This window comes from Myxine glutinosa, chromosome 4 (assembly GCF_964187855.1).
Source record: "Myxine glutinosa chromosome 4, kmMyxGlut1.1, whole genome shotgun sequence".
NCBI classification, from domain to species: Eukaryota; Metazoa; Chordata; class Myxini; order Myxiniformes; family Myxinidae; genus Myxine; species Myxine glutinosa.
Genome location: NC_136264.1, coordinates 196,331,951 through 196,352,074, shown reverse-complemented (window position 1 = coordinate 196,352,074; position 20,124 = coordinate 196,331,951). Strand labels below are relative to the sequence as shown.

The 20,124-nt window shown below is 45.5% G+C and overlaps 1 protein-coding gene across 1 annotated transcript in view; it reads right to left on the bottom strand.

Moving 5' to 3' along the window:
• LOC137426005 (voltage-dependent L-type calcium channel subunit alpha-1D-like) overlaps nt 1-20,124 on the bottom strand; it is a 545,673-nt gene that overhangs the window by 221,588 nt on the left and 303,961 nt on the right. Inside the window, 2 exon segments of the mRNA XM_078775346.1 lie at nt 12,753-12,898; nt 18,232-18,335. Coding sequence (XP_078631472.1) covers nt 12,753-12,898; nt 18,232-18,335 — 250 coding nt within the window.

Below are 20,124 nucleotides of genomic sequence, written 5' to 3'. Positions count from 1 at the left end.
ACCCGACCTCCCCCTATTTCCCCCATTAAATGTCGTGCCCAGGTTCACCGCATCTCATGTAAGACAACTATAGGACATCTTGCTAGTTATTCTTAGTCTATGTCAGTTAAGGACTCGTTTCCATTAATTCTGACTCTTCGTTGCACCAGAATGTGATTGTATGGCACCGTTAGGAAGTTTAGGACCTCCCAATACCTCCCCGCAGCTCTTCCTCACGGTTCAGCAACAACAACAACAACAACAACGGCGGCGGCGCTGGGACTGCGCGTCCTCACTCCGGCTTGGTTGGTAGGGGGTGTTGGGAGGGCACCAGGCCTTTCCAACGAGCCGCCATCGAACATATGCTCGACAGGGTTACCACGTAGGGGCTCGCTGTCAGCTCCTCGTCAAGGGCGGAGCCTGGTAACCCCCGCACCCAATGGGAGCGGCGGACCGGTCCCATCTGGGGCGGAGCCAACCAGCCGAGGGTGTGTGACTCCCCGCTGAGCATGCGCAGGAAGAGGGAGGTGACGTCAGATGCGCGCTGAGCTTGGAGAAAGAAAGACGCCACCTCCGAGCGCTGTGAGGCCTCCCTGCATCTTTTGGACCGTGCTTGATCCTGTCCCCGAGCCAAGGTGCACCTTGTGCTATCAACCGACCTGTCCTTCCCTGCCATCAATCCCTGTGTAAGTCAGCCTTGTTCCATTTGTCTGTGGTCTGTCTGGGTAGATAAGATTGTATCTAAGTGCCTATCTCTTCTGTGTCTTTTACCTCACTCTACCTTGTAATCTACCCCTTTTCTCCACCACTAATTATATCCTCCTCCGGAGGTCTTGAGAACTGTACCCCTTGCGTCGTTTCATTTATCCCAGTCGTTGTGTCCTTTCCAATCATTGATTTAGCGTAGCGCGATTTGGCCAACGTCTGGGTGAATCGGGTGAGTTGGGGAAGAATCGGGGGAACTGTTAGGTCGCGGTGGACCATCCGCTCGGCCCATCATAACATCTAAACCGCGATCGTAACAATTGGTGTCGAGGAGTGAGATTCGAGGCCCGAACCAAATTTTTAAAAAAAACATCTAGGAAAAAATTTGGTCAAAATTATAAAGACACCGAAATTTGATTTTGTTTTACAAAAAACCCGAATTTTGAAAGTCGCGCTATGGCAGATCAAGACGGCTGGGTTCCGGTAGAGGAGAGTGAGGCAGGGTCGATCCAGGACCAAATTGAGGAACATGAGGAGAGCGAAGCAGTGAGGGCGGCAGGTTCGCAAAATGGCGTCCTCGCGCACGAGGTTACGGGCGCGCAAAATGGCGCCTCGCACATGGCTACGGCGACTGCGCCCGCGACCGTAGCAGCGCCGTTGGTGGATGTGAACCTTTTTTTTATACAAATGAAGGCCCTTATGGACAAGAATAGCGAAGAAATGGAAAGCAGAATGATGGGGGTAATGGGGAACCGGATGGATGCTCAGAGTGAGCAAATGAGGGCTGATAGTGAGCGATTGGGGGGCAGAATGGGGGGCAAAATGGGAGAAATGGGGGAACGGTTAGAACAAAGGATGGGGGCCCAGATCGGAGGGTTAGGGAGTAGAATAGAAGGATTAGACAATAGATTAGGGGAAATACAGGAGGGGTTAACGGGGGTAGAAAACAGAATGGCCGCTCAAGAGAATCAAATGGAAGGGATGAAAAAGGGGTTAGAGGGGTTAGAAAACAGTATGGAAGGCAAATTGAGGGACATGAGGGACCAAGCGGAAAGGGAAGTTTAAAAAATGGGGCAGCAGATAGAGGGGGTCAGAATGGGGGTAGAAACTAAATTGGATGCTCACAGGGAGGAAATGGAGCAGATGAGGGTGGCATCTGGGCAGGAGATGCAAGTGATGGGAGAGGAGATCAGAAGAGGTGTGAGTGAGGAGGTCGGACGAGTGCGCGAGGAGGTGAGGCACTGTAAGGAGCGCATGGAGAAGGAGGTGAGAAAGGGGACTGTAAAATTGCAAGGTGGTATAGAGGAGTTGACGCTGGGAGTAGAACAACTGACAGTGGGACAAAAGGAGTTGGGGGACCAGGTAAAGAAGAACACAGCGGTAATAGAGGGTTTAAAATCGACACAGAAGGAGATGAAAAAGGACGTAGGGGTAATTAAAAAAGAGTGTCAGACGGTACATGAGGACCTGACGAGGAAAATGAACAAGGTGGTAGAGGTGATGGAGGTTAAAGAGCGGGAGGTGCGGGAGCATATATAAAAAAATAAGGTGGAGTTAGAGGAAGAACTTAAGGGGGCGCACGAGGAGATGAAGGAGGTGAAGCAGAAATTAGAAGAAGTGGAAGAAGGGGTGAGCGAAATTAAGAAGCGACGGAGAGAGGATAAGAAAGAGATAAAGGAGGAAGTAAAAGAATTGGTCCAAAGTCTGTGTTCGGATCGTGATGATGTGCTCATTAACCGGATGAGGGATTCGCAGGTGATGGAGGAGAAGCGAAGAGAAAGAGGACCCGGTGTAAGTGGTGACCAATATGGTCGTGCGTATGATGCGTCAGGTGATTTAATAAGCTTGGGGGTCGAGATGGACCCGGATGTTCGTGAGAGGCCAAGAGTGAGGTGTATGGCTGGTCCGGAGGGTATGGAACGAGGGTGCGAGTGAGAGGGTCCGGTGATGGGAGAGGTGCGAGGTGTGAGTGAGCAAGGTTGTGGTGGTATGGAATGGGTAGCGGGTTGCGGAAGTGTGACCCATGCATCGACACCAACAGGGGTAGTTTTTAGAGGGACAGGGGAGGCACGAGAGCCCCTTGGGGGTAATGTACTGTGGGGGCCCGGCCGGTTCGGCCCCGCGCTGACCCCGCAAGGGGCGACGCACGGGCTCCGGCAGGCGGGCAACGACTCGCATACGAGGTGGTCCCACAAGGTCCCACTCGCGCCGTATGACGGTGGGTAAGGGTGGCATCCCTGCCACCCTTCCCATGAATGGGGCAAATGCGCTATAGTTTATGGGGTTGATGGCAGTGAAAACTAGCCCGGGTGGGTTAGGATATTGTGTGTAGGGAACTAGCGAAGATGACATTAGGTGACGTTAAGGTTAGATAGTGACTGATACCTGTAGTGGGGACGTAGTAGCTTAGTGTTTGATAATGACGAGGGAGCGCAATAGTTTAAAGGGACGACTGGGAAGCGCAAGTTTCAGAGGGGAGTAGTTGGATGAGATGATGCTGTGTGAGAACTGGACAGGTGTGTGGAGCAGTGTATGAGTAGTGAGTGTTGTGGATCAGCGCAAATGCGCTTGGGGGAGAGAAGGGTGCAGGCGGCACCAAGTATGAGAGCACAGGTGTGCAAGTACAGGTGTGTGGAATATATGGAGCAGAGAATGAGTGGTGTGGAGAGAGTTGGAGTAAGTGGTATGGAGTGGTGTGCATGGTGCGAAGGTGTGGATGGGGGAAGAGTGGACCCCTCTTCACGAGTACCCGGGGAGGGTAGTTTAAAGAATAGTTAGAAGGTATAGGTAAATTGTGGTTGGATATTGGCATTTGTGGTGCGGATGCCGAATGGTATTGTGGATGGGTGCATTGGTGTGGTGAAATTGGCTGGTCGTGTGGCCTGTTAGTATGAGTGTGAATGGTTGGGCACTCCGCCACTGTTAGATGTCGGCCAGGTGAGGCCGCAGGTGGGCTCTGGGAGCCGTTAGTGTCAGTGGGTGCCTGAGGATCCCGGGTGTGGATTGGGCAGCCCGTGCCAGAGAGGGCACTGAGGGGGTGAGAGTGCGTGAGGGCCTTCCCCAGTTAGTTAGGTTAGGGTGAGGAGCAGGTGAGCTCGGTAGGCAACAACAGTGGTGGAGGTGTGCCGGTGGGCGGACCAGCTGGGAGCGTCACACGACCCAGCCACCGAAATTGTGCGGGGGCACCAAGTGATGAATCGGGGGAGTGAGACCCCAACTTGAGAAGCACCACAGTTTGGTCAATGGGAATTGGTTTTTAGAACCCATAGTGTAAGTTGGCCAATGGATTGGCAGGGAAAGACCCCGGGTAATGTAAAGTTGTTAAAGTCATTTAGGAAATAGTTAGGATTGATGAACCTGTCGCACCATACGCAGCCACTTACGTGAGGTGGTGATGATGACTCCACACCTGTGTTCCTTTGTTCTGTGTTGCAGGAAATGAGAATTGCTGTTGGATTTGTGAGACGCATCACGACGTGGATGAGACATTGGGGTGATTCCATCTCTCCCTCCTTAGGAGGGACTGATGATGAATTGGTGATGGCAAATTTTGATGAGAGTTGGAAATGGCAAATTTGATTGGTTAGGAGGGAGAGAAGACGAATTTGGTTTATGGGAGGAACGGGGAAGACAGTAGGGACGTTTGTTGATGTGTAAAGTAGATGTTTATGGGTAGTGTTGTGTTTTGTGGATACAGTAAGGGGTAAGGGAGGGGCAATGTAGGTTACCTGGTGGGGGGGGGGGGGGGCGTACGGTAGGAACGTACCTGTCTCACCTGGTTCCCATGTGCCCCCAGTGTGCATTACCTTATATTGCGTGCACTTTTGCACCCTTACCACCTTACTCACTTGTCTTCTTTTGTCTCCCACCTCCGAGGATCTGGCTTTGGGGCAGAGAGAGAGGAGAGAGAGGTGCTGGCTCCGCAGTTGTGGGCCTGTACTTCCGCTGCTTGCTGCCTGGATCGATACACCATATGGACCGCAATTTTTGTGGCCGCCCACAATGGACCGCAGTTCTTTTGCGGTCAAGCACCACCCGTGGATGGACCTCTGGGTCAACGTGGCACCTATGCCATACAGGTGAACCACTTTTAGTTGGCCCCCCTGACGGCCACAATTTAGAAATGGACGCGGTTGGCGCCTTTCTTTATTTCTAAAGAAGCCAGAAGGCCAAGTGCACTCCAAGAAGGCAAGACCAGCGGCAGAACATCGGCCGGCTGCGACACCACCGGTGACCATGGACACTTAATTGTGCATTGTTATTGAACACTTTATTGGTGCACCGGATGGTGCTGACTGTACATAATGGGGTGGTGCTTTTGGTGCTTGGAAGGGGTGCTCTGCACATTATTAAAGGCCGTAGGGCCACAGGGCACTCGTGGGTTGGTGTATCGATGCTGGCATGCGTGCTCTCTCTCTATGCATAACATCTGCATGTGTTCCTCAAAGAACAGGTCCTGGATCGTAGTGTAAATATCAGTGTAGTCTTGTGTAAATGATGCTCCCTACCGGCTGTATGTTTAGTTTGAGGATGCTTTCCGCGATTCGGTTATCCTGTGGGTGTGTTTCTGTTAGGAGAAGGGTGCAACGTCGCAGGGGGACATATTTACTCATTTGTGAACATCTGTAAAACTGTCGCACTCAGGGTTGAGTTAATAGTAGAGGGAACTACATCTGAGTGCCACACTAAAGTAGGTAAAAAATTATCGGGTCAGGCCGCCCCGAGGTAGAGAAGGGTGCAATGTTGCGGATATGGGATTTGCATCCATCCATATCCGCTTGTAAATATTCCCCTATTTCCTCAATACTTCCCAACTATCCCCAATCCCCCATTCCCTAGTCCCATTTTCTGTAAACAACACTCTGTAGACCCGACCTCCCCCTATTTCCCCCATTAAATGTCGTGCCCAGGTTCACCGCATCTCATGTAAGACAACTATAGGACATCTTGCTAGTTATTCTTAGTCTATGTCAGTTAAGGACTCGTTTCCATTAATTCTGACTCTTCGTTGCACCAGAATGTGATTGTATGGCACCGTTAGGAAGTTTAGGACCTCCCAATACCTCCCCGCAGCTCTTCCTCACGGTTCAGCAACAACAACAACAACAACAACGGCGGCGGCGCGGGGAGTGCGCGTCCTCACTCCGGCTTGGTTGGTAGGGGGTGTTGGGAGGGCACCAGGCCTTTCCAACGAGCCGCCATCGAACATGTGCTCGACGGGGTTACCACGTAGGGGCTCGCTGTCAGCTCCTCGTCAAGGGCGGAGCCCGGTAACCCCCACACCCAATGGGAGCGGCGGACCGGTCCCATCTGGGGCGGAGCCAACCAGCCGAGGGCGTGTGACTCCCCGCTGAGCATGCGCAGGAAGAGGGAGGTGACGTCAGATGCGCGCTGAGCTTGGAGAAAGAAAGACGCCACCTCCGAGCACTGTGAGGCCTCCCTGCATCTTTTGGACCGTGCTTGATCCTGTCCCCGAGCCAAGGTGCACCTTGTGCTATCAACTGACCTGTCCTTCCCTGCCATCAATCCCTGTGTAAGTCAGCCTTGTTCCGTTTGTCTGTGGTCTGTCTGGGTAGATAAGATTGTATCTAAGTGCCTATCTCTTCTGTGTCTTTTACCTCACTCTACCTTGTAATCTACCCCTTTTCTCCACCACTAATTATATCCTCCTCCGGAGGTCTTGAGAACTGTACCCCTTGCGTCGTTTCATTTATCCCAGTCGTTGTGTCCTTTCCAATCATTGATTTAGCGTAGCGTGATTTGGCCAATGTCTGGGTGAATCGGGTGAGTTGGGGAAGAATCGGGGGAACTGTTAGGTCGCGGTGGACCATCCGCTCGGCCCATCATAACATCTAAACCGCGATCCATAACAATATAATGAAAGCTAGAGTCATCATACATGTGGGATGAAATGTGTTGCAACTTGGTGGTTGTACTCAGGATGTACACGGAAACTTTATACTAAGTTGGGATAGCCTCCAGCTCAACTTAAAGTTGCGACCTCCAGCTTGCCGCTCCTGTGGAGTGCAGGTGTTTCAAGTAACAATAATAAGAGTTATCTTACATGGAAGTTCAACACAGATGGAGGTCATTGAAGCCTGTGCATTGATTGCCAACTTATGGTCGTTTGTCCATGTGCTATCCTATTTAAATGCCGAGCTTCAAGCAAGAAAGCAGCACTTATCATTTTTCAAGTCTTTGGTATGACTGGACCAGCGTCAGGTTCGAATTGCCAATCTCTCAGACTCACAACTAAAGGTTCTGCTAGATGCTCATCGCGTATTCACCATCGACTGGTACAAAATTGGTATCGAATTCTTCAATAATCGTTGGGTCGATACTAGTAACCCTGCTGCTCAAACTCAACTACACAAATTTTCTACCCCCACTAATTTCACCCAAAATCCTACACTTTTTTGAAATACCAACTTCTGTCCTGGAAGTCCTTGGTCTCCTTGTGTTTTATACCTCTCCCCTTCCCACGCCTCCTCCCCCCAGGCCTTCTCCCTCCCACGCTTCTCCCTGCTCTCAGGTGTTGTGTTTGTGTGCTTCCCCTCCTCTCCCCATCTTGTCTTCCGCTCCCTCTTTTTGTATGTTTTGTTTGTCTGGTTGATTTGTTTGTGGAATAAATGTTAGCTCTTTCCACGAGCCTCGATTCAGTATACAAAAAAAAGAGTAGATGCCCCAACCATTGTGCCACTGAGACTGGTTGGAGGCGGTTCGAGGTAATGTTGCCCTTTGCGAGTGTGACTCAAGCACTCTCATTTCGTGAGGTGGAGAATAGCATTGAACGTGACAGAACATCAACAACCGAAAATTGATATATTCAGCTTGACATATTTCTCCAGCACGATGTTTCACGTAAACATGTCTAGACACTGTTTTCCATCCTGTGCTTCTTTATCCAGTACAGAATGATGACTTCTTATCATTTAAATTCAGTAAAACTGATGTGGGGGAGGGAAACCTGTTAGAAAACTTGAAATAAATGAAAATATATATAATTTATCTACTTGCTATATTTATGTTTAATCACCACCACACTTAATATTTACATTCTGCTTGGTATTCATTTGAATAAAAGCATAATCATTTCTGTCTGGAAGAGCTAATGGTTAAATAAATGCACGATTGTCCCAATTGCCAGTCCAGATCCGTTTGTGTGGACCAAAGACAAGATGGTGTGCACCAAACACGTCCTTGTGTGGACCTCAGGCAGGCGCGGATCCATGGCTTTAGGTTAGTGGGGGCGAAAAAATTTATATTGCATTGAAAAAAATTAATTTCCCGAGCAAAGCGAGGGGAACATATTTTGTGAGTGTTTTCTTTTTGTCATACAGTCTAGACTATTCTAGATATAGAAAAAGAACGCTCGAACACACTTGAAAACTAGAGCGGCACTCGGTAGAGCGCACACCTCCGCCAGGCTGAACAGTTTACGTTTTGTATCCCACTGATAGGCCAGATCTGGATTCGGACCTGAACCACAATCTAATCTGCTTGTTCTTGTCACCTAACCAACTCTTCCACCAAGTTTAGTCATAACTCGTCCATAACTTTATTAAATATCATGTTATATATCGCTTTTCACCCGATCTCTTAATGGTGAAGAATTTCTAAAAAAAATTAAATAATTCTGGTATCCGAATCCATATTGAGATCTTCACCAAAATCGAAACTATTGTCCTTGTCACACATGCAACCTGTCCACCAGGTTTCGTCCAAAACTTTTTGAGATATTCTGCTATATGTCGATTTTGGCCCTATCTCCCAATGGTGAAGAATCACTTAAAATTCTACTAGCCGGATCCGAATCCGGATCTGTACCAAAATCTAATCATTTCGTCTTTGTCATAAACGCTACATCCCCACCCAATTTCGTCCGAATCCGTCCACAACTTTTTGAGATATCTTGTTCACAGTCAGACAAACAGACAGACAGGAGTGAAAACATAACCTCCATCCACCTTTGGTGGCGGAGATAACAAGAAAGAGCAGATTGCAGACCCTCGCCAGTTCATGTTTTTAGTGGGGTTTAAGGCTTTTGTGTTGAAACAAATATGGCAGCCTAACCACTTGACCAATGACGTTATCATTTTTTTTCTCCACCAATTTATCCCAAGATGATGCTCAGGAAATTTCATCTTGATCGGATGAAGTTTTGTACTTGTTGAATTATGACGTAATAATGGAGGCACCTGTGACACCATCATTAACATATTTTATTCCCAATGGAGAGATGTGTAAAATCTACGATGCTATGTGTGAAAGTCCGCAAGCTATGCGTGGAGATTTCCATGCTTACCATAGGAGGAGAATTTGGTGAGCAGGGCGGGGTGCCAGACCGTAAAGAAGGCACAAGATAGGTCAAGGGAGACAGCTCTGATTTCCTGTTTGGCATTGAGGACCTCCATCCATTGTTGAGAAAGCAGTAGCAGCATGTCCAGAGTAGAGTGACCAGGTCTGAAACCAAATTGATGATCAGAGATCAAGCCATTGGAGAAGAGGAAAGATTTCATATCCGAAGCAATGATGGATTCCATGACTTTGCTGATTATTGGGAGCAGCCTGATTGGTCTGTAGTTGCAAGGATCTGTTTTTGCACCTTTCTTGTGTAAAGCGGTGATGTTGGCTGATTTCCAAGCTGATGACAGATGACCTGAGCAAAAGAGAGGGTGAAGAGAACAGAGAGAGGGCGTGAAAGAGCGGAAGCACAGGACTTTAGGACCCGTGGGCTGATGCCGTCTGGTCCAGTTGCAGAATCAGAGTCGAGGTTTGACAGAATCTTCTCCACCTTGTCACCAGAGAAGGACACAGAGTCCAGGGGCAGCTGGGTATGACTAGGTAAGGTGGGTACAGAGAGAGACTGGTTTGGGACACAAGATTTTGAGGTAAACACAGACTTGAGGCATTCAGCTTTTTCACGTGTGGAGTAAGCTGTGTAGCCGTTTGAGATAAGGAAGGGGATGGAGGGGGAACAAACACCAGAAACAGATTTGACCAGATGCCACCAGGAATTGGAAGAGGGAGACAGGTTTGAGAGTTCAGTCTTGAGAGAAGAGAGATAGTAGTCAGGTTCACTATGTCAATAAATTATATTTCGTTCAAAATCATGGTAGATTAGCAAACCTATACATTTTTGCAAAGGTTATAGCATAAGGAAACTAAAAATCAATGTTTACATTTGGAGAGATACCTGTATGGCGGCCATTTTTGGATTTTCAAAATGGCCACTGTAAAATACATATTTTGTTCCATTTCTGCCTCTAATTACCCTAAAAACTTTTAAAAATATACTAAACCTATATTTTCAGGGACAAGGAATCCAATGAAAGTATCAAATTAGTGCTATGGGGAATGGTAAGATACGAATCAAAGGTTTTGAATTGCAAAATACTGTCTTTATATTCGCGATAAGTTGCATAATCAAATACATGTTATCATTTTGTACAGGCAGTTAATAACATCAAAATGTGTCACAATAATTCATATCACCAAACATACACAGGCAGTCAGCAAAATCATATATACACATGCAGTCAGTATAACTTCACATCTACACGGGCAGTCAATGGCATCAAACATACACGATTACAGAATATGCCATTTAGAGTTCGTCATCACTGTCCTGTGTGGCGTATCCGACAATATAGTCCGCATCGTTTTCACAGTCCGTTCCACACAAGCAAAGGTCGGTCAAACTGATTGGCAAATCGAATTGGTCGAATGGTCGATCGAATCGAATTCGATGAATCGAATCGAATCGATAGAATTGGTCGAATGGTCGAATGGTCGATCAAAGCGATTGGTCGAATGGTCGAATTGGTCGAATGGAATTGGTCGATTGGTCGAATTGGTCGAATCAAATTGGTCGGAATTGGCAAATGTAAACATTGATTTTCAGATTTTCCATGTAATAACGTTTCCAAAAATGTATAGGTTTGCTAATCTACCATGATTTTGAACGAAAAAACATAGTGAACCTGACTATAGTGTTTCCTGGCTCTCCTGAGGGTGGACACACACTTGTTCCGGGGCTTTGTGAAAGGAAATGAGATTTCCTTCCGTTGGATTTGCTTTCCAGGAGACGAAGGCAAGTTGTTTCAGGGAAACTGCCTCACCACAAGATTCCGTGTACCATGGACGGGAGGAAGGATATGACAACTGAAGACGAGATGGGATAAATCTGTGCATGAGAGAGAGCAGTTTACTTTGGAAGAATTCCCAGGAAGAGTTGATGTCAGAGGCAATAGAGATGGGAGACCAGTCCAGATGATTCATGGCTGCATGAAGACCGTGCCAGTTGGACTGAGTGAAATGCCAGGCTCGTCGACACTGAGGAGGCTCTCTGAGTATGGCCAGAGAGATATCCACTTTAACAAGCATATGGTCAGATGAACTGATTGGAGCAGAAGAAGAGCAGCAGACATTTGCAGGGAAGTTTGTCATAACCAAGTCTTGAAGAGAAGATGCTCCGTTGACTGAGATCCAGGTTGGGAAATTGACAGAATGTGTCAGGCCCAGTTTGTCACAGAAATCTTTTGCTGAGGTGCCATGGCTGGAGTGAGAGGTACCCACACCCAACCAGCTGGCATGATGACAGTTTACATCACCACATATGAAGAAGAGAGTGTTGGGATGAGTAGACAGAAGTTAATCAATGTTATCAGACAGCGAGATGTAGATGGAGTCATCACTGTTTGGTGGACGGTTCAAGACACATATGAACAAAAAGTGGGAGTGGAGGGGAAGCCGAAGCCAGAGGTACTCCTGGGGGTGAGGTTTGGAGAGGGCAGTGCAGGGAGAGTGAGGAAAGATAGTTTTTGATAAAGATAGCAACCCCCACCACCAGTACGAGGCTCAGGTCTATTATACCGGAGGATGGAGTAACCAGGGAGAGATATTGAGGAATCAGAGACATCTTTAAGGAGGAAAGTTTCTGTTAAGCAGATTAAGTCTGGTTTGTCAGAAGCAACCTGTATAGAGAGATCAATCAGGTTTGAGCGAAGGCCCCGGATGTTTGAGGTCCATACCTTTAAGGAAGAGGAAGGGGGAGCATCGGATACAAGACAGGGGAGGGGTAGGGTAAGATGAGGAAGAGGAGGAGGAGGTAGGGAGAGCTGTTGATAGTGTATCGGAGATTTCAGAAGAGCTAGGAGAAAGGGAAGGATGAGGAGGACAAAAGGTTTGATGGTGATTGGATGAGGCACAGTGAGATGTTGTTTGAGGGAGGGGGGCAGAGTGAGGAAGAAGGTTGGAGGAGATGGAGGTAAGAGTTGGAAGGGAGAGGAGGTAGGGAGGAGGACGCTTTGAGGAGGAGGGGTGAGAGGGGAGAATTGGAGAAAAATGGAGGGTGGGGAGATTTCAAGGGGAGGGGGAAGGGCGGAGTTTTGAAGGGGAGGGGTAAGGGGGAATTTAGGAGGGTAGGGGCGAGGGGGGAGTTTGGGAGGGGAGGGGTGAGCGGGGAGATTTGAAGCAGAAGTGTTTGGGGAAGTTCAGGAGGGGAGGGGTGAGGGGGGAGATTTGAAAGGGAGGGGTGATGGGGGAGTTTAGGAGGTGAGGGTGAGTTTGGATTTTAGAAAGTGTTGGACGATTAATGGAAAACTAACATTTATTGTAAAATGAGTTTCTTGTGATTTTCAAGTCAGATATCCATTTGAAAACGTTGGAGGAGGGGTGTAATGTAAGTGAGTTTAGGGAATGTAGAAAGGAAGAACTGTAAGAGATTGAATTTTTATTTGAAGTGAAGAGATTTGGTGAGCAAATCGAAGATAACCTTTTAAAGAAGAAGAAGAAAAGTGTGTTATATATAATATACAACAGAATACAACACTGAAGGGGAAAGTTTCAATATTTTAAAACTAAACTGTGAAAACTCTCTGGGGAAATTCCCTAAATGAGGGCATGAAGGATTCCTAAGGGGGATTAAGGAGTTGTAACCATTATGGGTGTTTTCAATTAAGTGTGTCACAAATTTATCAATAGATAGCAATCATAACCACCATAATTATGGCATTGAAGCGATAAATTCAGTTGACATAACTCACTAGTGCAACGACGGATGCCACCGTCATCCTCGTTGTCCGGATCGATATCCTCAGCTTGTGTGATCCAATCCAGGTATCCCTTGAGATCTTCCTCGAGCTGCTGTTTCTCACGAAGTTTCTGGAAGTCTCCACGGGCCTTGGCTTTCTCACGCTCCTTCGAGAACTCCCTGTAGGGTGTGCAGAAAGTCATTAAGTGTTTACTTTGCCTCATTACTCAGCAATGCTTTTACATTCAGTGAATTTAATGGTAGGTAGTTGGGATTTCATAATTGAATCATTGCAAATAGCATTGTAGCTCATTTGGACAGGAATATGGAATTTGTTCAGGGTAGCATCAAAAATTCTCCTACTCTTCACGAAATTAACCGTGGGAGCTTTAATGTCCACCAGCTACAACTAGCAGTCAGGATACCCAGTTTAATGTCCATCCAAGAGACGGAACTCTTTCTGATGCAATGCCCTGCTGGTGAAGCACCAATTCGACAGTTTGTAGTCAGGTCAGGGATTGAACCAGGACAAGAGAGCTCAATGGTAAGTGCACTACCTCCGCCAGATCCTGTCTGACCCTGAATGTGATAATGAAGTGGGGCAATAAAACCCGGCATGATAAGCACCTTGGCAAACTTTCCGAAGATTCCAACCTGTGTCTGGGCTTTGGCTTGAGCTATTGGAGCTACACATACTTGACTCTTATAAACCTTGACACATACTTTGAATAAGCTGATGGAAGTTTACATTGACCCAAAGCAACATTGAAATTTCAATTTGTGACATTCTCAGGGTTGTCAAATACTAAACAATGCACAGTAAGAAGGCTGCAATCCAATAGGTGACACATATATTGATATTAACCAGATGTCAAAATAAACTAGAAAACATCTGAAAACGCAAAACCCATCCACGTCCGTTTGTATTCAGACATCTTCTTCCATATGCTCAAAATAACGAAAACAGTTAAAACTAGAACGGCACTAAGTAGAGAGCATACCTCCGGTCAAGTTGACCCTATCTCCCAATGGTGAAGAATCACTCAAAACAAGCGTTACGCCTAGGTCCCACGTCGGTGAAATGATGCGAGTTGACAAAGTGGAGGACGCAAGGTGGCCATCTTGGATTTTGACGTGGCGACCCAATTTTCAATAGCGTCCTTCCTTATGCCGAGATACACCCACACACCAAATTAGAAGTTGGTACTTCGCTTATTTTTCAAGATATTTCGCTCACATGTTTCAGACATATATATGGTGGCGGCCATCTTCGATTTTGACGTGGCGACCCAATTTTCAATAGCCTTCTTCCTTATGTGGAGATATACCCACACACCAAATTAGAAGTTGGTATTTCGCTTATTTTTCAAGATATTTCGCTCACATGTTTCAGACATATATATGGTGGCGGCCATCTTCGATTTTGACGTGGCAACCCAATTTTCAATAGCCTTCTTCCTTATGCCGAGATACATCCACACACCAGATTAGAAGTTGGTACTTCGCTTATTTTTCAAGATATTCATCCCACAAGGTTCAGACATACATGGCGGCGGCCATCTTGGAGTTTGACGTGGCGACCCAATTTTCAATAGCCTTCTTCCTTATGCCGAGATACATCCACACACCAGATTAGAAGTTGGTACTTCGCTTATTTTTCAAGATATTTCGCTCACAAGGTTCAGACATATATATGCTGGCGACCATCTTGGTTTTTGACGTGGCGACCCAATTTTCAATAGCGTTCTTCCTTATGGCGAGATACACCCACACACCAAATTAGAAGTTGGTACTTCGCTAATTTTTCAAGATATTCATCTCACAAGGTTCGGACATCCATGGCGGCGGCCATCTTGGATTTTGACATGGCGACCCAATTTTCAATAGCGTTCCTCCTTATGCCTAGATACACCCACACACCAGATTAGAAGTTGGTACTTCCGTTATTTTTCAAGATATTCATCTCACAAGGTTCGGACATACATTGTGGTGGCCATCTTGGATTTTGACGTGGCGACCCAATAGATACACCCACACACCAGATTAGACGTTGGTACTTCGCTTAGTGTTCGAGATATTTCGCTCACAAGTTTCAGACATATATATGGTGGCGGCCATCTTGGATTTTGACGTGGCGACCCAATTTTCAATAGCGTTCGTCCTTATGCCGAGATACACCCACACACCAGATTAGAAGCTGGTACTTCGCTTATTTTTCAAGATATTCATTTCACAAGGTTCAGACGTACATGGCGGCGGCCATCTTGGATTTTGACGTGGCGACCCAATTTTCAATAGCGTTCTTCCTTATGTCTAGATACACCCACACACCAGATTAGAAGTTGGTACTTCGCTTATTTTTCAAGATATGCAGGTTACAAGGTTCAGACATACATGGCATCAGACATACATGGCGGCGGCCATCTTGGATTTTGACGTGGCGACCCAATTTTAAACAGCGTTCTTGCTTGTGCCTAGATACACCCACACACCAGATTAGAAGTTGGTACTTCGCTTATTTTCCAAGTTATTTCGCTCACAATGTTCAGACATATATATGGTGGTGGCCATCTTGGATTTTGACGTGGCGACCCAATTTTCAATAGCGTTCTTCCTTATGCCGAGGTACACCCACACACCAAATTAGAAGTTGGTACTTTGCTTATTTTTCAAGATATTCATCTCACAGGTTTCAGACATACATGGCGGCGGCCATCTTGGCTTTTGACGTGGCGACCCGATTTTAAACAGCGTTCTTCCTTGTGCCTAGATACACCCACACACCAGATTAGACGTTGCTACTTCGCTTATTTTTTTAGATATTTCGCTCACAAGTTTCAGACATATATATGGTGGCGGCCATCTTGGATTTTGACGTGGCGACCCAATCTTCAATAGCGTTCGTCCTTATGCCGAGATACACCCACACACCAAATTAGAAGTTGGTACTCCGCTTATTTTTCAAGATATTCATCTCACAAGGTTCAGACATACATGGCGGCGGCCATCTTGGATTTTGACGTGGCGACCCAATTTTCAATAGCGTTCTTCCTTATGCCTAGATACAACCACACACCAGATTAGAAGTTGGTACTTCTCTTATTTTTCAAGATATGCAGGTTACAAGGTTCAGACATACATGGCATCAGACATACATGGCGGCGGCCATCTTGGATTTTGACGTGGGTTGCACCCACACACCAAATTCGAATGCGGTCCTTCGCTTACGCATGCACGCTCGCACGCACGCCCGCACGCACGCACGCACGGACGGACGGACACACAGACGGAGGGGAAAGCCATAGTCCCCCTTTTGCTCCGCTGAGCGACGGGGGACAAAAAAAAAATTCTCATATCCGAATCCATATTCAGATCTTCACCAAAATCGAATCTATTTGTCCTTGTCAGACACCCAACCGGTCCATCAAGTTTAGTCCAAATCCGTCCACAACTTTTTTTTTTTTTTTTTTTTTTGTATACTGAATCGAGGCTTGTGAAAGAGCTAACATTTTTGAGATATCCTGCTATGTATAGCCGGATCCGAATCCGGATATTCACCAAAATCTAATAATTTCGACCTTGTCACATATGCTACATCTCTGCCAAATTTCGTCCGAATCCGTCCACAACTTTTTGAGATATTTTGTTCACAAACAAACAAACAAATAAACTAGAAATCGGTCAGAGACTGAGGACTTGCCGGAATGTACTTTTTTATATTCCCCATGGAGAGTTCTTTACAATGAGCCATATCTCAATTTTTTCTATTCAGCACTTTCGGAGATATAGAGGTGCAAAGTTTTTTGGTTTTTCCAAGATGGCGGCCGAACCACGTGACCGATGACGTCATCATTATTTTTTTCTCCGCCAGTTTATGCCAACATGGCGCTCAATAAATTGCATCTTGATTGGATGAAGTTTTGTACTTGCAGAATTATGATGTCATAATGGAGGCCTTTGGCCTAGAGAGTTCAAAAATTGGGCACAGTCTATTCCAGGGCATGGCAAATATGTGTGTAAAGTATGGCGATGCTATGTGCATCGATGTAGACGTAGTACTGTGCACAAACAGACAGACAGATGAAAAATCGGTCAGAGACCGAGGACTTGTCGGAATGTACTTTTTTTTTATTGGCCATTTTGGATCAAGTTTTTCGGTTTTCCCAAGATGGTGGCCGAACCACGTGACCGATGACATCATCATTATGTGTTTTCTAAACTAATTTATTTCTAGATTATGCTCAATAAATTTCATCTTGATCGGATGAAGTTTTGTACTTGTCGAATTATGACGTCGTAATGGAGGCACCCATGACATCATCATTAACATATTTTATTCCCCATGGAGAGTTCTTTACAATGAGCCACGTCTCAATTTTTTATATTCAGCACTTTCGGAGATATAGAGGTGCAAAGTTTTTCGGTTTTTCCAAGATGGCGGCCGAACCACGTGACCGATGACGTCATCATTTTTTTTTTCTCCACCAGTTTATGCCGACATGGCGCTCAAGAAATTGCATCTTGATTGGATGAAGTTTTGTACTTGTCGAATTATCAAATTATGACGTCATAATGGAGGCCTTGGGCCTAGAGAGTTAAAAATTGGGCAAAGTCTATTCCAGGGCAAGACAAATATGTGTGTAAAGTATGGCGATGCTATGTGCAACGATGTAGACGTAGTACTGCACACAAACAGACAGACAGACAAACCAACCAACCAACATACTTGCCGGAATTTTTCCGGCAAGTAAGAAGAGGATGTCATGCAGAGCACGATACTTGCAAAATCCAAAAATAGTTTGTTTCCCAATTCAGTGAGGCACTGTGAAATGCTGTTACATTTCTAAGCCAATGGGATGAAAATTGATGGTTTTTCAGATGAAAATTGATTTTGGAAGTTTGACCTTGAGTTGACCTTTGACCTCAAACCTAATACGTTTCCCAATTCAGTGAGGCAACCTTTTAATCTAAAAAATAATCAGCTTCTAGCTTTTGATTGGTGAAGCAATTATGTGACCCAATATGCAAATTCTTAAAATTTCAGGTGAATTGTATGGAAATTGACGATTTTATGCAACCTTGACCTTTGACCTTTTGATATTAAAAAAAACAAAAAACAATCAACTGCTACCTTTTGATTAGTGAACCAATTCAGTGACCTACAACAACAACAGGCATTTTAAGGCCATTTTCCCTGCTAGAGCAGGGGTTAGCCCCACTATATGTAAATTCTTTTAGATATAAACATAGTGACCTGATATGTAAATTCGTTAAATTTCTGGTCAATTTGGTGAAAATTGGTGATTTTACGCAACCTTGACCTTTGAACTTTCTATCTAAAAAAACAAAACAATCGACTTCTAGCTTTTGATTGGTGAACCAATTCAGTGACCCAATATGCAGAATTGGATTGAGTCCAATGCTATGAGGATGAAGCGTGTCCTTTTACCAAGAGTCTCCGTGCAAACGCTGATCGACTGCGCAATGCAGAAAGTCAAGTCATCTGTGCTTACCCACTCAGCACTCCCAATACGAGGTTCAAAACAAAAAAAGAGCCGAAGATGACCAGACTGACAAAATAGGCCCAAGGAAGGCCAAATCCCATGGCGTCATTCATCTGTGGGAGTGCAAGAAAGAAAATTACAACCTATTATGGCAAATGGCACATCAATATCTGTGATCTAACTGGGCCAATTCTCCACTGCGTTAAGAAAGTACTCCCCCTACCATATGCCTTCAGGAAGCCCGTCCCCTCCTTTGCATTCAGCAAGTTCCTTTTCTACCTCCCGCATGTTCAGCAAGTTCCCACATGCATTATGTTTCCCCTGCGTTGAGTCAAGTTCATCCTGGGATACATCCGTTTTGCCCTGGGATAAAGACAAGTTCCCTCTGCGTTAAATCAGATTCCTCCCCTCCTTACCCCCCTGCATCAAGGCCCCCTACCCCCTCCCATATTGCATTGACTCTTCACCCTCCACTGCCACTCCCCACATTGTTCAGTTCACCTGAACTCCCAAGTATCGCCATCAATCCCATTCGCCCCACCCATCACCAACAATCCCATTCGCCCCACCCACCACCAACCCTCCCTCCTCCCTCTTCCCCCTCCCCTCCCTCCTCCTCCTACTCTTCCTCCGCCTCCTCCCTCTCTGTTCTGCGCGACATTCATTATACAAGTATGCATATGGACACATCTCAAAGGATTATATCAGTTACTGGTCAATATTCAAGTTATTGCCAAAACACATTATTGGTATTACTAAATGCAAGAAACACCGAGAAAGCATCTGAAAAGGCAAAGCCCATCTGTGTTCACTTTGCATTCAGACTTGTTCTTCTTCTGTATGCTAAACATGAAAAAAACAGCAAAAAAAAAATACAAAACAATTGACGATTTTAGGCGATCTTGACCTTTTGACCTCAAAAGCAATAGGCTTCAGTGACCCAATATGCAAACCCTACTCGAATTTCAAGTCAGATGGAAATTGATGATTTGGTGACGTTGACATCTGAACTTTTGTTCTTAAAAAAAAAAAAAATTAGCTTTGAGCTTTGATTGGTGAACCAATTCAGTAACCCAATATGCAAATTTTTAAAATTTCAGGTCAATCGGATGAAAATTGACGATTTTATGTGACGGTGACCTTTGACCTTTTGATCAAATTCTTAATTTGGCTTCTCCATATTCTCATAATAAAGCTTTGTTGAAAATTTGAGGACAAAAGCTCAACAGGTAAAAAGTTACGGCCCAGACAGACAGACACCCAAAAGTGATTGAAAAACCCCATCTCCTTCTGCGTGGGGACCGGGCTAATAACCTAAACCAATGTATAGGAATTTAATTTTCTAAATACATCAAGTTTATAAAAAAATTTATAACTGATAACAAACAATATCTATTTTTTGTTGGTACAATATACTAAACATCCTACTTCGTTTAAGAGCTCACATACTGCACAAAACTTTGGACATTAAATGTAGCAACAGTTAGATTGGACACAAAATGGAGATTGAGTAGACAGAGAGGTCAGTACAAAGAGTAGTACATATGAGAAAATAATGATTGAGTAAAGGGAATTGAAATGTTTGTGAAAAGAAATGCAATGAAAGAAGAATTACCAGACTCAGTGGCGTAATGGATAGAGCATCTGCTCTGAGTCTGGGGGGTCGGCAGTTCGAACCCTGGCTAGGTCATTGTCCATTCGTTTTTCTTTGTTTTTGTTTTTATACAAGATCGAGGCTCATGAAAGAGCTAACATTAATCACAAAAAACATAAACGGACACATAAAACATATAATAAAGGGAGCAGGAGACAAGATGGGGAGAGAGGGGGAAGCACACAAGTACAACAACGGTAGAGAACAGGGACAATTGGAGATCTGAGGGAGGGAGAGGGCTTGGGGGG